The sequence below is a fragment of the Vanellus vanellus genome (assembly GCF_965231255.1).
Source record: "Vanellus vanellus genome assembly, chromosome: 1".
In the NCBI taxonomy this organism is placed as follows: domain Eukaryota; kingdom Metazoa; phylum Chordata; class Aves; order Charadriiformes; family Charadriidae; genus Vanellus; species Vanellus vanellus.
The window spans coordinates 140,553,590-140,568,306 of record NC_138905.1 but is presented as its reverse complement, the minus strand read 5'-3'; the positions used below and the strand labels follow the sequence as shown (position 1 = coordinate 140,568,306).

The 14,717-nt window shown below is 41.7% G+C and overlaps 1 protein-coding gene across 1 annotated transcript in view; it reads left to right on the top strand.

Annotated features, from left to right (window-relative positions):
* The window catches only part of TBL1X (transducin beta like 1 X-linked), a 209,944-nt gene extending 206,124 nt beyond the window's left edge, over positions 1-3,820 (top strand). Inside the window, exons 15-17 of the mRNA XM_082483713.1 lie at positions 99-264; positions 801-902; positions 2,078-3,820. Of these exons, the coding sequence (XP_082339839.1) occupies positions 99-264; positions 801-902; positions 2,078-2,104 (295 nt within the window). The 3' untranslated portion in view covers positions 2,105-3,820. The remainder of the gene's footprint in view (positions 1-98; positions 265-800; positions 903-2,077) is intronic.
* The last annotated feature ends 10,897 nt before the right edge of the window (positions 3,821-14,717 follow it).

The window sequence follows — 14,717 nt, the reverse complement described above, 5'->3', positions numbered from 1 at the left end:
GGAAAAAAACCTTATTCTCTTAAAACATTTACAATATCAAACTAGAAATTGATTAACACTCATATTAAGACATGCTTGTGATTGAATGCTTCTTGCAGTGCTTCGTTTGATTCCACTGTTCGGCTGTGGGACGTTGACCGAGGAGTCTGCATCCACACGTTAACAAAACATCAAGAGCCTGTCTACAGTGTAGCTTTTAGTCCTGATGGAAAATATCTAGCCAGTGGGTCCTTTGACAAATGTGTCCATATATGGAATACTCAGGTACTGTTTTGCTTCATGTGAAGCACGTCAGTTTTAAATGACACATTAATAGGAAAAGCTTAAATTGAAAATGTGTGTGCCTCTGTAGCGTATGATCTGATTGTATTGGCTGATACAAATCCCAGCATAACAGTTGAGTCACTCAGGTGAAGTGGGGTGACTGTCCAGAACATTTCTTCTGCTCAGGTTTCATTGTATGCTAAAACACTAGCATGCAAGAAAATAGATTTAATTCTGGATACTAATGCCTCACAGCCTGAATTAACAACAAGCTTTAGAAAAGACCACCTCAGCCTAACTCCCCAGGCCTTTCCTGTTATAATGTTGACAAAAACAGTTGTCCGAGAGTCCTACTGTAAATTGCTTTCTGGAGGAGCCCATTTCTCATTCATTCACTTTATGGAGATGACCATAGTTGGGTGATGTGAGTAGACCCCCCTCGCCACCACTCTCTTCTTTTTAATGTAGTGCCACATGACAGAGAAAAAGAAGGGGAACTTATGTATCGAATGTTTGCATGCTCTTTTGCTTTGTAGAGTGGAACTCTAGTACATAGCTACAGAGGCACCGGGGGCATCTTTGAAGTCTGCTGGAATGCTAGAGGAGACAAAGTGGGAGCAAGCGCATCAGACGGATCGGTAAGGAGCTTTACACATTGTAAATGTTGAGTGGAGATTACTCTTCTGGAGAGTGTCAACAAAAAACCATACATGCCATACTGCCTTCTCTGGACAGAGCTGAAGGGTAGACAGCTCAAGACAGAAATAGGTAGTTGTGTGGAGTATATTAAAAATGCTCCTGCTTTGGAAGGTTTTGTATATTAGGGGGTGGTGTTCCTATTGGAAATGAAGAACGCTTGTGGAATAATTAAATGTTACTGAAGATTGGAATGACTTTTAAACACGTATTTGATAAGAACAGCAGTAGGGTTGTTTCTGCCATTATTTGTCTCATCTGTCAGTTTTTAATGAAGGTCAGGTCACAGCAGTCAACTCTCTAATAAACAGAGAGAGTTTATTATATATGTCCATGACATTATATATGTCCTGCAGCTTTCTAAGTTTTATCCTACAGAAGAAGTTTACCCTTGAATAGTTTCTAAAAGAGGAAGTTCAGCGTGATGCCCAAAGATTTAATTGCATGGTAAAGGAGAAATATTGCTGTAGAGATACTGATTATTTATTCATTACTATTTTTGCTGTTTACATTACTTTCAAAAAATTCATTTGTAGCATGATCAACTTGTGTAGGATGCACAGATGTTATAACACGCTCTACAGCTTTTTAAAATAACGTTTCTACATGACTGGCAGGCATAACTACTTTAGAGCTGTATTTTTCCACCTATGACGTGATTCAGTTGGTGGAGCTTAGTTGTGCCGTTTGAGATGGTGCCATGCCTGGCTCCCAACAGCTGCTCCAAATGGGCGCGTGTCCGCTCAAGGTCCTGTGTCATGCCTGCCAGGCCTGTACGTCTATTTTGGATATATTTCAGAAATGGAAGTGGACGCTGTATTCAGGTGACTAAACAGAGCCCATAGTCTTATCCGGGACGTGCCACCAAAATATTTGTTTGTAATCCAGTGAAAGCCCAGCTAAATTTTAAATGTATGGTTTTCACTTGAGTTTTCTGCCCCGTTGGGTTGCTCCCTTGCTTGTGTGCTTGTAAACAGGTACTTGAGACGGGCTGATTTCATGCGGGGGAGTATAACATACAGCTGGCTGCTCAGCCTGTGTACGGGGAGCCGTGTATGAATAGGACTTCCACATCACCTTCAGAAATGGTTCTTAATGCTGAGTCTTTTCTCTCCAGGTTTGTGTTCTAGATCTGCGGAAGTAAAAGTGACATGTTTTAGAAGAAATTTCAAATGGACCAGCAGTGAATGTGTGGGGAGAAGCACTCTTCAAAACTATTCTTAACAGCTCCAGAACTGTACGAACTTGAACAAAGTTAGAGTGTACCGTGAAACCAACTCTCCCTGGCCACAGGTGTCTAGTTTTTTGTCCGTAACCTTCATCAAGGAGTAAAAACACAGTCACTTCAGAGGGGGAGGGAATGGTTTCCACCTGGAACATTCAGCCTTGGAAGCATGAAGCCACCAGCTAGGCATTGCACTGTTTGGTTTGCGTCTGAGAACTTGCTCTGATGGCTGGGAAAAAAAAGCTGTGCCAAAAAAAAATAATAAAAAAAAAAAAGAAAGAAAAATGCTGTGATAAACCAAAAGGGAAAAAAAAATCCTCCTCCATGCGGTGTTGTATTTTTTCCTTCCAATTTGGACACTACAGTTGCTCTCCCAAAGGACGTTCAAAGACCAGTTTGTACTGATGAAATGCTCAACTTTGTAATCACAACACTTTCTATTTTCTAGACTACTTTTTTTGTTCAGTGGTTTTTCTATCAGCTGGAATATTACAGCCTGGAGGATCCCAGGCTTAGGATGAAACTTTTGTTTTCCTTTTATTTCTCCCTTCCACTCCCAACTTCTCCTTCCTTTTTTTTCTCCTCTTTCTTCTTGCCCTTTTTTTTTTTCTTTTTTCCCTGTATGCCCATAGTAGATGCAGCCAGGTGGACATGACAATGAAAATTTTTGACAGACTGCTTCTCCTCTCTTCTCTCTCTTCCTTTTCCTTTCCCTTTCTTTCTCTCCGTTTAAAAGAAAAAAAAATCCTCCATGCTTCAGATCTTAGCGTCTCAAGGGCACTTTCAGCAAATTGTGTAATAAGTGCTTTATATAAGAATGCAGTGCTGGGGAAGATTTTTACAGGAGAAAGATGACTTTTAACAGAAAGAACCCAGTGTATTTTTGGAAAAAAAATATTTTTTATGTTAAACAGTTTTAAAAGCCTAAAATGGCCACCAAATGTAGACCAGTTGTGGAATTCAAGCAAAAAGAATGACACAGAGTCCAAGGAACATGAAAGGTGCAGTATCCTTTTTCTCTTCTCTCTCAGAAAGTGCTGTAAGAAAAAAACGCCATTTGATACAACAAATGCCAGTCATTTACTAAGAGTCCTCTTCCAGCAGCCAGCCATTTATATAGTCGCATTTCATTTTTATGGCTGTTTGGTGATGTACACATATTAAAAGGCATTCATAAATTTGAGACTATAAATATAGCATTCATTTTCTTGAGTCCGTACTTTTCGTTTATCCTTGGTAACCAGGGGAAAAACGATTGTGTATCTTCTTTCCTCTAGCAATACTTCAAATGTCGTACAGAACACGGGTTTGGCTGCCCGCGGCTGTGCTGAGCAGTGCTGCCCTCCGCTATTCAACCCACTCAGCTGTTTCTCTTCCAGTAAGTCCATGAGATTTTACACTGACTTAATGGGACCAGTTGGACCAAGATCTATTGACTGCGTCTATCATTGTTGAAGAACGGACTCTTGCCAAGCTGCTGTCCGTCCCTGGTCGGCACACACCTAGGGGCAGGCTCTGCCGTTGCATCGAGCAGTCTGTGGTGCTGCTGGCACCCTCGGGCATCTGTGTTCTGCGTGCTGCGAGGAAAGCTCTGGGTCTGCCCAGACAGGTTTAGCCTTGTGGGTGTCCTCAGTGCGGTGCTCAGAAGACAATGTAGAACTCTCCATTAGGTGAGGACGTGATAAAGGATATATAAATTACATCTCAACGTATATACTACTGTGACACGATTTCCTCTGCAAGCTAGACATCTGCAGGGATGCCTGCTGAAGACTACGCTACTGTAAGAGCAAATGACGGATGCAAAGAAGGATGCATAGGCAGAGTTTTCTGAAAGCGCTGTAAACTGTAAGGCAACCTTGGGGGTGGGGGCAGCCGTTATTTAGACAAATCCTCAGAACTGGCTGAGTCAACCAGGTGTCCTCTCTAGCCCACAGGCTAGGCCAGTGTTTGTAGGAGAGAGAAAAAAAAAACAGGCAGAGAACCCCCGTAAACATACATCATGTAGTACCTTCCCACTCAAAGTTGCTATTTCTGTAACACAGGATCTTCCCTTTGATTTGACCGTGGCTGCTGAAGTGGTGATTGGATCTGAGCAAAACCCAAACCAGAGCCCTACTGCTGAACTGGTGGTGCAGGACCTGCCAGGCATCGTGGCATCGTCATAGCATCGTGGAATCCGTACCTCACTTTTTCTCCTGTGTTTTCCTCTCTTCATGCTTGCATCTGCACAGTATCTTAGTCCTTCCAGTGGAACTAGCCACTGCCAGCCTCAGCTGCGTTTCTTAAAGATACACATTTGGAAAGGACAAAAGAATGAAGAAATAACTGCTAAGAGGGTTACTCAGTCCTGAGGTGGAAACAGTTACGTGGCATTTTGGTTATTAGTGACAGCTAGGCTCGTTTATAATTTATATCAAAGAATTGGACAAGGAGTATTTTCGGTGTTAAATGCATTTATGTGTTGGTTTCAGCTCCAAAAACATGGGCTGTAGATGATCACCTGACAGTTTTGCACTGGTTTATAATGGCCATGTGTACCTACTAGTTTAAAATCACTACTTAAAACAAACAAACAAAAAAAAAACAACAAAAAAAAAACAAACCAAAAAAAGAATGCTTGTTTGAAGAGAACTTGCATTTGAATACAAAGGTTTAATGTGGTTTTATAAAGCACGGTTGGGTCGATGATTTGATTACAATCATTGCATGTACACGGTTAACTTCTTAAGCTGCTTTTGGGTGGCGTTTCTGAGAATAACACAGAGAAGTTCCGGGTCTGCAGCGGCAGAGGGTGGCACGGATGGGGCCCTGGTCTCGCCTCTGTCCCCTGAGTGATGCCTGGGCAGGGCAGACCTCAGAATTCAGAGAGATGAGGTTGTTCAATCTGAGTTCAGCGGCGCCGCATGGCTGGCTGGCTACACAGCCCGTGTTTCGTGGTTGCTCCCGGGACAGCTACCGTAGGTAACTCAGCAGTGTCCATGACGCCTTATTTTTTTTTTTTTTCTCCTTTTCCCTTTATTTAAATTGTCAAAACACCATCTTACCCCTGCCCGCCTACATGGAGGTGAGAAGCCAAGAGAAACAAAATTTGAAAATCGGTTGGTTTGCAAAGCCTACGTGTGAGAGAGGCTGCTGGTCCAGGGAGTTTTCTATACAGACCATCAGATTTGAAGGCAGCATATGTAAAAAGCTAAAAAAAAATCACCTTTCTTCCCCTCCCCAACACCCTAAAGGCTGGAAAATCCTCAAAGATACTGTAGTAGATAGTTTTCAGCTAAAATGAGGGCAGCTATTAAGGCAGAAGATGTAGTGGCAAAGGTTAATCCTAGTCTAAAGGGCCAGTTTCTTTAGGAGGTGGGCAGTGGGGAGACAGAGGCATTTCCAGGCTGTAGTTCAACGTGGACGTCTAAGCCGAGACCCGCCGAACTGCCCTGGTGGGAGTTCTCGCCTTCCTCCGCTGCTGCGGTGGCATCCCCCGGGCAGCAGTGCCTTTCTGCGGCTCCCCAGCAACAGAAGAGCGTGAAGCGAGAGGCCGATGGACTGCAGCAGGTTTTTTTTCATGCAATATTTTTTGATAATCTCGTTCATCGTTCTTTGTAACAGAAGAGAAGTTGAAAAACCTAAGCGAGCAAACAGGATTGTGAAACCGTCGAGAGGCTTACTGGATTTTTATCATTGCTGGCTGTCTGGAACTGGCCTTGAAGTGAAAAAAAGACAGTTTCTGAAAAACCACTCGACTCTGTGGGTTAGAAGGATACTGAATCTTTTATGTAGAAAACACTGGGTCCCTTATGGGGCACTAAAGGGCCTGACTTACAGGGTTATACACACATTAACCCCATGCTACATCTTAGAAATTTCCTTTTAATTTGTTTAAAAAAAAAAGAAAAAAATAGCTAATTTTAGAGCCAAGTGAAGTGCACTTTGTCAAATGTAAGGGTCTGCTTTGTTTTTGGGTTTCTTTTTTCTTTTTCCCTTTTTAATTTTTCTTCCTTTTTTTCCTCCTTTTGCCTTTTTAAAAGATGTGGTTCTTTGTCAATTGCAGAAATGTTCTTTCAGCCACTCACTGAAATTCTGAATTCTGGCTTCTGCAGTTTTTATTGTCTGTGTCAGACTTGCAGCCAGACTTGGTTCTCATTTCAGCATTTCCCAGGTTCTGTTGAAACAACATCAACCCTTATTTTGTTTCTCCCCCACCCACACTTTCTTCAAATTCACCTTGTGTATTGTAGCTCATTTGTTTTAAGGAGAGAATCAACAGATCATATTCAGTGTCTTGAATAAATTGCTATATTTTGATATTAGAGAATTCTGTGCGTGTTGTTCCTTATTCTTTTCTGGCCGTTTTGCATCCTGCGCTTAAGAGCTGGGGTTGGGTCACTTAAGTTCTACCACGGTATCATGACCTAAAGGGTTACCCGGCCTGACGATGTATAAAGGTTGCGACTGTGGGTTCGTAGGATTTCGTAATACACAAGGGCATTGAGGCTTTAGCCTCTAATTTTCTTTACTGTATTACAGATTACCACAAATACCACACAAATCCCTGCTAACAAGTATACCTGTGATTAAGAAAACAAATACATATATGTACATCAAGCTATTACGAAGTATTATCTGTGAGCAATAGTATAGCAACAATCAATACTATAGCAGCGATTAATTACAGCATCAGTTACAGCCACACCCAATAATAGTAGAAATTAAGTATATAAATATAAAATATTACAGGTTACAACGAAGTTATTGCTAGTGAAGCAAACTTATCAATGATGTAACAGCAGATATACTATGCGACGTTACTTACACGTATATATGTGGCACCAGGAACGTTAGACACATCTCGGAAGGGGTCCGGCCATCCCAGAGGTGGGAGGACAAACCAGACCGGCCCCGGACATGGGCTCAGTGCGGGATCAGTAAAACAACAAGCAGAGTCTCACTTCAAAGCTGATGCGTGTCGGCCAGGCGTCCCCAGCGAGGGTCCAAGGTCTTGTAGAAAGTTCACACAGACCTGTTTAGGAAATGGATGAGTATGTGCAGCATGGGAAGAGAGAGAGAAGCTCCATTTTGGGTAGAAAGTTATTTTCATCTCATAGAGACATAAGAAAGGTGTAGGACACCACCACTTCAAGCAGCCAGTAGGTGCTGTTAATTTCTGGTTTTCACCTGGGACAGCCAACAGATGATTTCTGTTATCTCAGAACAATTTTTATTTTTCAGGACTTTTCCTGTTCTTGCAGTTAGAACAGCCAATGGAAGCTACCAAATCTTGCTTTCTCAGTTTGTCTTCCCCTATTTCCAGACCTTTTTTCAGCTTTTCAGATGATGTTACCACTACAGTTCCTTGTTTTTTCACTTATTGAGGACATCTCGGGATATCTCCAGTTTCTATGTACCCAGGTGCACTTCAAAGCTGCTGGCTGTCCTTCATAAGGATGCTTCTGCTTCCCAGGCTCACAGCTGGCAGGCAATTTCTCTCGCAGTATTTCAGCAGACATGTTCTGTTCAGTACTTTTCCCCTCCTAACCAAGTCACCTTTATGGCTGCTCACGTCGCATATTTATTGTTCAGTTTTGTTTTCCCCACATGATGTATTTAATGGAAATGTATACGGCCAGTAAGGAACCGATTTGAGTAAGATGGGGTTGAAGTACTTTTAAAAAAGTTTCCTCAAAAGGAAGTTTCTCCAGCTAAAATAAATTGGACTCTAGGTTGATGTAAATAATCAGAATATTGCAAGTCATGTGATGGGGTTTTAGTACTTTTTCTGTTTAGGCATCATTAGAGGTGTCTAGAAAAGAGGGACGCCCTGTCCCCCAACAGATGCGCTGGCGCAAGGAAAGTGGGATTCCTGCAGTTGTCCCCTCTGTCAGGAGCTCCCATGGGCACCATCTCACAGCTCTGCTCTGCTTGGGGCTCACAGCTCTGACACCTCAAAGGAGACAGTGGAGATTTTTCAGCTTTAACGGGCTGAATGTTGTGTGGTTTTCAGCTGGGTTTTATTCCACAAATTGGTGCCCACTGTACTTTGTGGAGGATTCAGCAAGAAACGTGAGATTTTTGCTTTGTGACCATGTAACACGCTGACTGGTCACCTAATGGTTGCCAAAAGCCTTCAAACTGAGTTAGCACTTAGATCAAGCACAGTCTTACGTGTGACATCATCAAGTTTTTTAGGTGTGTAAGGACCTAGACTGTTAAGTTAGGATTGATACACAACATTTGGGAAGGGTCAAGTGCTAGAAAAAACACTCTGCTAATGATCAACATGATACTACATCATCAAATACTCAAAAAGGAGAAAGCCTTTCATGCCACTTCTTTGAGTTCATGCTCTGAAATTTGCACAGCATTAATGTACAATTGATTCCCTGCAACTGTATGAGTTGAAAGCAGTCAGACAAATACGTTTGTTCAGCCCTCACAAGACCAAGAACCACCAGCAGTCCTGCTAACAGTTTCTCAAAATAAAGAACGTGAGAGCTAAGGAGGCAGCCACGGTGGGGCTAGAGCTTTAATAGGTAGCGCTATATAAAACCTCTCACTATACCGCCGCCTTCAATAAATGCTATACCATAGTCTTATTTTTAGTCACATCATTTCCAGGCATGTCTCAAGAAAATGCATGGCTACCAAACTAAAATTGTAGTTTAGTTTTCCTTTATTTATCCTATAAATATTTACTTAGCTTGTAAACTATTTGACAACTAACACTGGAAGCATAGAGCAGTCCCAAACACTTGCTTCTCGCTTCTGTCAGTGTGCAATACAATAAAAGGGTATTTGTTAGAGCTGTTCTGGGAAGATATAATATTGCAGCATCTCATTCAGAACCACTTATTTCCCTGCCATCTTTCTATTATCATTTCCCGTCAAGGGAAAGATGAGCTTCGTCCATTAAGAGCGCACGCAATTTCGTATCTAAGCTCCATGGTCCAAAAAGTAATTTTTAAAGCTTTGAAGTCTCTTAAGTGAAGAAATGACTCACTTGGCAAGGAATTTATCATCCTTGCTGACTCCTTTCCCAACAGGAAGGAAGATCTTTGCTTCCTTAGAGATAGTTTTTTTCTATTTCCTTTTGAATATATTCACAAAACCAACAGAATACAAAACCTAATAACCACAGGAAAGCAGCTATATCCTCTTTTCCTGCTGCAAGGTCTACATCTTCTACTTTCACAGAAAACGCCTTGACTCCACCGTGTAAATCGTTAGTATCTATGTCAATACAAAGATCAAGAAAAGATTCTGCTCATCTTTTTCCAAATCCTTCCCATTAAATAACTGGGACAAAGTTGGCATCCTCGTCCTACGCTAGAGTAATTCAGCACAGTAAGAAATGCACAACATCGAGACAGGATTTAGTTGCAGAGCACTGTCATTCTGAAGTTCCAAAACTCAGAATTATCTCAGTAGGCTTCTGAAAATCTGTGGTGTCAAGTGAGCATTGCGTCCCTACCCTCTGTGTTGCAGTTCCTGAAAAACGCTGAGTATTTTCTTCAAGGGCAAGACAGAAAAGTCAAGCCCTTAGAAGGGTTTTTGAGACTTTCTGCAGTCCTTACAGCCACGGTGTCCTGTCAGCTGGACAGGTGTCGAGTCCCTGCAGAAAACACCGTCATTGAGGACACTTGGGGTGGACAGGATCACAGAGTCCTGAAAAGAGCAGAAACATGATGGGAAAAGTCGACAGTGTGATGTTGCCATCTTTTAAGTCCTGGATAACGAGTGCTTGTCTGCTTCTTTCCCAGAGGCTACTTTGGGGAGAATCATGAGAAATTCCTGCTGAACAAGATGACCTTGTCTCATCATCTACACACTCGCCTTCCTCCATGGAGGATGACACAGGCAGAGAGCCTGTGGTTTGGTCAGCCTGCACAGACACCCATTTTTTGCATACCCACATTAAAGCTTCAGGTCTCATGACTTGATCAAGGAATACAGATCAAAGCAATTAAAAAAAAAATAAAAATCAAACCTTTCTAATCTACCAACTTTTAGAATGGCATTCCTACTTGGGCCTGCTGCAGTACAGAGACTGCATTAAGATCTATAAAAATCTTTTCACAGACAAGAAACATCAGCTTTTAACAGAAAATCCTACGTCTTCTAGGTAGAGTGGTTAAAAAAGGAGTCAGTACAAAAAAAACCCACTCTGGACTCTGTGCCAGAGATTGCGAAAGACTGATAGATTCAGGTCTATTTCTCCAGATGCAAATTTGGAAACTGAAGATGTTGGTATGGGAAAAAACAGCATTTCTCATCACTGCAGAAGTTCCACCGGCCCTCCCGAGGCCGGGGAAGCTAATGAGAAGATTAAGAGCACACAATCACTGAAGACCCCTTACCAACAAAAAAAAAAAACATTCCTATCAATACAAACCAGCACATCTCTGCCTGTTTTTCATTTCTGCTGTGTCAGAGAAGCAACCAGAAATTATCAGCACTCAGGTGGGGCAAGAGGGATTGGTCTACGCGCAGGTCTAAGCTGAGGACGTGTCCCACAGCTTTCCCCACTGAACCTTATGTAAAATTTACTTTAAAAAAAACACCATCACCCTGATCCATTTCTTGAGCCAAATCTATTGCAGTAGGAACTGAACTCCCAGCAGCACCTCTAGCAGAAAAGAAAAAAAATTAATTTTATTGCATATTGCCACTTGGTCACTCCTTTCCCCATTCTGAACAACAAAAAGTTTGGTGCTCATTCCTCCTTCGGTGGAAAGATGAGCTGATCAGTTCCTGTTCTTCCTTTGGTGGAAAGATGAGCTGATCGGTTCCCAAAATGAAATTAATTTAAGAGAATGAAGAACATCTTGCTTTCTGCTCTACTATTTTGACCTAATTTATTAATACCATCTTTCTCCTTGCTATGTCCTGGGTGTCTTGGCCTGGGGAAGATACTATTGCCCAGCAAGAGCTGTGTATGTGGATTCTTTTCTAAGATGGATTTTCTCTTTGAACTTGCTTCTCCCAAGCAAATATCCTACAGTAGCCTCTTGGCTTAAATTGTTACTTGAGTAATAAAAGCAACCAAACACCCCAACTGTCATTGGAAAATGGCCCTGAAAAAAAATTGCTGAGAAGACAAAGCAATGGCAATTTAATGAGAAAATGTTGCTGGGGTTTTTGATGGTGTTTTTGAAGGATATTTGGGGACAGCAGTGAATTGCACGTTGAAATTTTATTTCAATGACAATTTAAGTTTTGGTAAAGAGAATATTTGTTTACCGTTTCTGTAGTATCTTCTGGGGAGCTTGGTGGTGGTGGTTTCTAATAAAAGGCATTAACATTTGGGGGAGAACCACCAAAAAAGTTCTAAAACAAAAAAATAATTTATAGTGTACCCATCATCAGCAACTGTGAAGTTATAATGTTAAAACCTAAGGAGTATATGCGTACTTATATGGAACAGGCTGCCCAGGGAAGTGGTGGAGTCGCCATCCCTGGAGGTATTTAAAAGACGGGTAGATGTGGTGCTGAGGGACATGGTTTAGTGGTGGACTTGGCAGTGTTAGGTTGATGGTTGGACTCAATGATCTTAAAGGTCCTTTCCAACGTAGATGAGTTTATGACTCTATGTGTGAGTGTGTGTGTGTGTCTTCTATGTATGTGTGCACTGACATACGGGTTGGTTGTGTAATTATGCCAGAATATTTATGTTTCTTTCACAAGTGTCTACAGGAGCAGGACAAGAGACAACCCCACGGTTTCATAGGTATGATCAGCATCTCACCTGGAATAGAACGAATGCACTAACTGAGGATCTACTGATAAACTAAAACAATACACAGCATTTTTGTCTCCCAGTAATGTACTAATAACACTAATACCCTAATACCTAAAAGAGGTGCCATAAAAAAAAACAATATATATATATATATATATCTTTTTAAGGTTTTACAGCCCCTTAGCCAACAGGCTGGTGCTGAGGCAGCTCTTGCTGACAGGTGCCGATGCCGCGGGCGGGCACCACCCGACCGTCCCTCGCAGCCCCAGCAGGAGCCCTGAGCACGGGGCTGCAGCTCCCTGGGCTCCCCCGCTAAAAAAAAATGCTGCCAGACTGGAGCAAGGAGGTCCAACACGGGTCTCCTACCACCGGGCTGTAAGGTCAGCATCGCTTGCTTTTCTCCCCTCCTTTTGGCCCAGTGAAGATTTAATTTCTTCCGGACAGTGGAGGGGTTCCAAGAGGCGGGAGCGGGACTGGCATGACGGCGGCAGCAGCAGCAGGACGGGCACTTGCGTGTCCCACCGCCCCTGCTCCCTGTGGGAGGATAAACGTGTCTAGAAGAGAGGAACAATTCTCAGACCCTTGTGGCTGCCTTTGTGTCTTCAGGTCACCCGCTCGTGCCTTTCACAGGTTTCGCAGTATTCAACATTGGCCTTGGTACCATTTAAGTCATAGAGCTCGCAGGGTCAGACCCCAGCAAACAAGGGAGAAAGGTGTCCATTATGTTTAAAGATATTTATTAAAAACTCTTTTGTCTTTAGCAAGAAGTATTTTGTAAACGTAGGCGTGATTTTTTTTTTTTTATTATTATTTCAAATTCAAACATTATACTGAAGGAATCTGGGTATACCAGCTTTCAGGTTATAAAATTCCTGGGAAATAAGGAAAAAGCCTCCTTATCGAGCCTCCGCCTTATTGTTCTGGGTGTAACTGCATTCCTAGGGGATGGCTGACTGCCTGGCACGGGGCGTGAGTAGAGCTGGATTGTGACCCAGAGCACTTACACGGCTGGGGGAATGCCGCTCAGCCTTGGCAAGTCCTCTCTGCTGCCTTGAGGAAAGGGCTGGTGAGAAGAATGCCGTGCTCCCCATCACATGGAGGCGCATGACCAGGGGCAGGCTGCGAGGATGCCATTTCGTTGCCACGGAAAATGCGCTGCTCTGTCAAGTGCTTTAGCCTGAGGAGAGAGCTGTGGTGCATTTTTTTCCCCTTTCTTTTTCTCTTTCTTTTTTTCTTTTTCTTTCTCTTTTTCTTTTTTCTTTCTCTTTTTCTTTTTTCTTTTTCTTTTTCTTTTTCTTTTTCTTTTTCTTTTTCTTTTTCTTTTTTTCTCTTTCTTTTTCTTTCTCTTTTTCTTTCTCTTTCTCTTTTTCTTTCTCTTTTTCTTTCTCTTTTTCTTTTTCTTTTTCTTTTTCTTTTTCTTTTTCTTTTTCTTTTTCTTTTTCTTTTTCTTTTTCTTTTTCTTTTTCTTTTTCTTTTTCTTTTTCTTTTTCTTTTTCTTTTTCTTTTTCTTTTTCTTTTTCTTTTTCTTTTTCTTTTTCTTTTTCTTTTTCTTTTTCTTTTTCTTTTTCTTTTTCTTTTTCTTTTTCTTTTCCTTTTTCTTTTCCTTTTCCTTTTTCTTTTCCTTTTCCTTTTCCTTTTCCTTTTCCTTTTTCTTTTTCTTTTTCTTTTTCTTTTTCTTTTTCTTTTTCTTTTTCTTTTTCTTTTTCTTTTTCTTTTTCTTTTTCTTTTTCTTTTTCTTTTTCTTTTCCTTTTCCTTTTTCTTTTCCTTTTCCTTTTCCTTTTCCTTTTTCTTTTTCTTTTTCTTTTTCTTTTTCTTTTTCTTTTTCTTTTTCTTTTTCTTTTTCTTTTTCTTTTTCTTTTTCTTTTTCTTTTTCTTTTCCTTTTCCTTTTCCTTTTCCTTTTTCTTTTTCTTTTTCTTTTCCTTTTTCTTTTTATTATATTTTTATTTTTATTTTTATTTTTATTTTTATTTTTATTTATTATTATTATTTTTATTTCTTTTTTTTTCTTTTTCTCAAAGAAATTCAGTCAAGATCTGCTGTAGCAGGCAAAACAGGAGGAGCTGCTATCACGTGGCTACAGCTGTGATGAATGGCTGCCAGCGTTTTCATGCTGTGCTGTGCCTCGGTGCCCTCTGAGGGGGGAGGACGCTGCAAGGACAACGCAGCCAGCACAGCTGGTTCCTTACACTGCACAAAAAAACTCACTGCACTGATATAAAGCCATGTCTTTAAAATGTACCTTTTTAATAAGCATGATAAAAGAGGACATGTTTGGTCTTACAGATTTTCAAGACTTTTCAGGAGGCTCACAGATGCGTAAGTGGGTGGGTACTCCTCAAAGGCAGCTGGAGAGCAAGGACCCAAGGTCTCCATTTACCCTCTGCGTCCCTCTCGGCTACGCTGTATGAAACTGTTCAGTAGGTCACAAGAAGCAGCGGAAAGCTGGTGAAAAACTAGGTTAGGACAAGGCTTCGCCGACAAAGGTTGTCTTTATTAACAGACACACTGTTGTTCTGCTCTCCAGACGGAGGGAACCCATCTCAATCCATCACAGCTCTTCTCCAGCCCTTAAGACCCAGGTGCTTTCCCAGAGAAGTGAGGGCAGAGGCTGCCTGAATCTCATCCCAATGTGACACCAGGGCACAAAGAGAGACCCACAGTCCCCTCGGCTACTGCCACTCATGACAGGACGGAGCCACAGGCAACAGTGAGTCACCAGCCTCCCCAGCTCAAGGCACGGGCTTTGCAAAGAGATAAATGTCCCCTATGGAGACCCTTGAAAGCTTAAAAGGCTTCC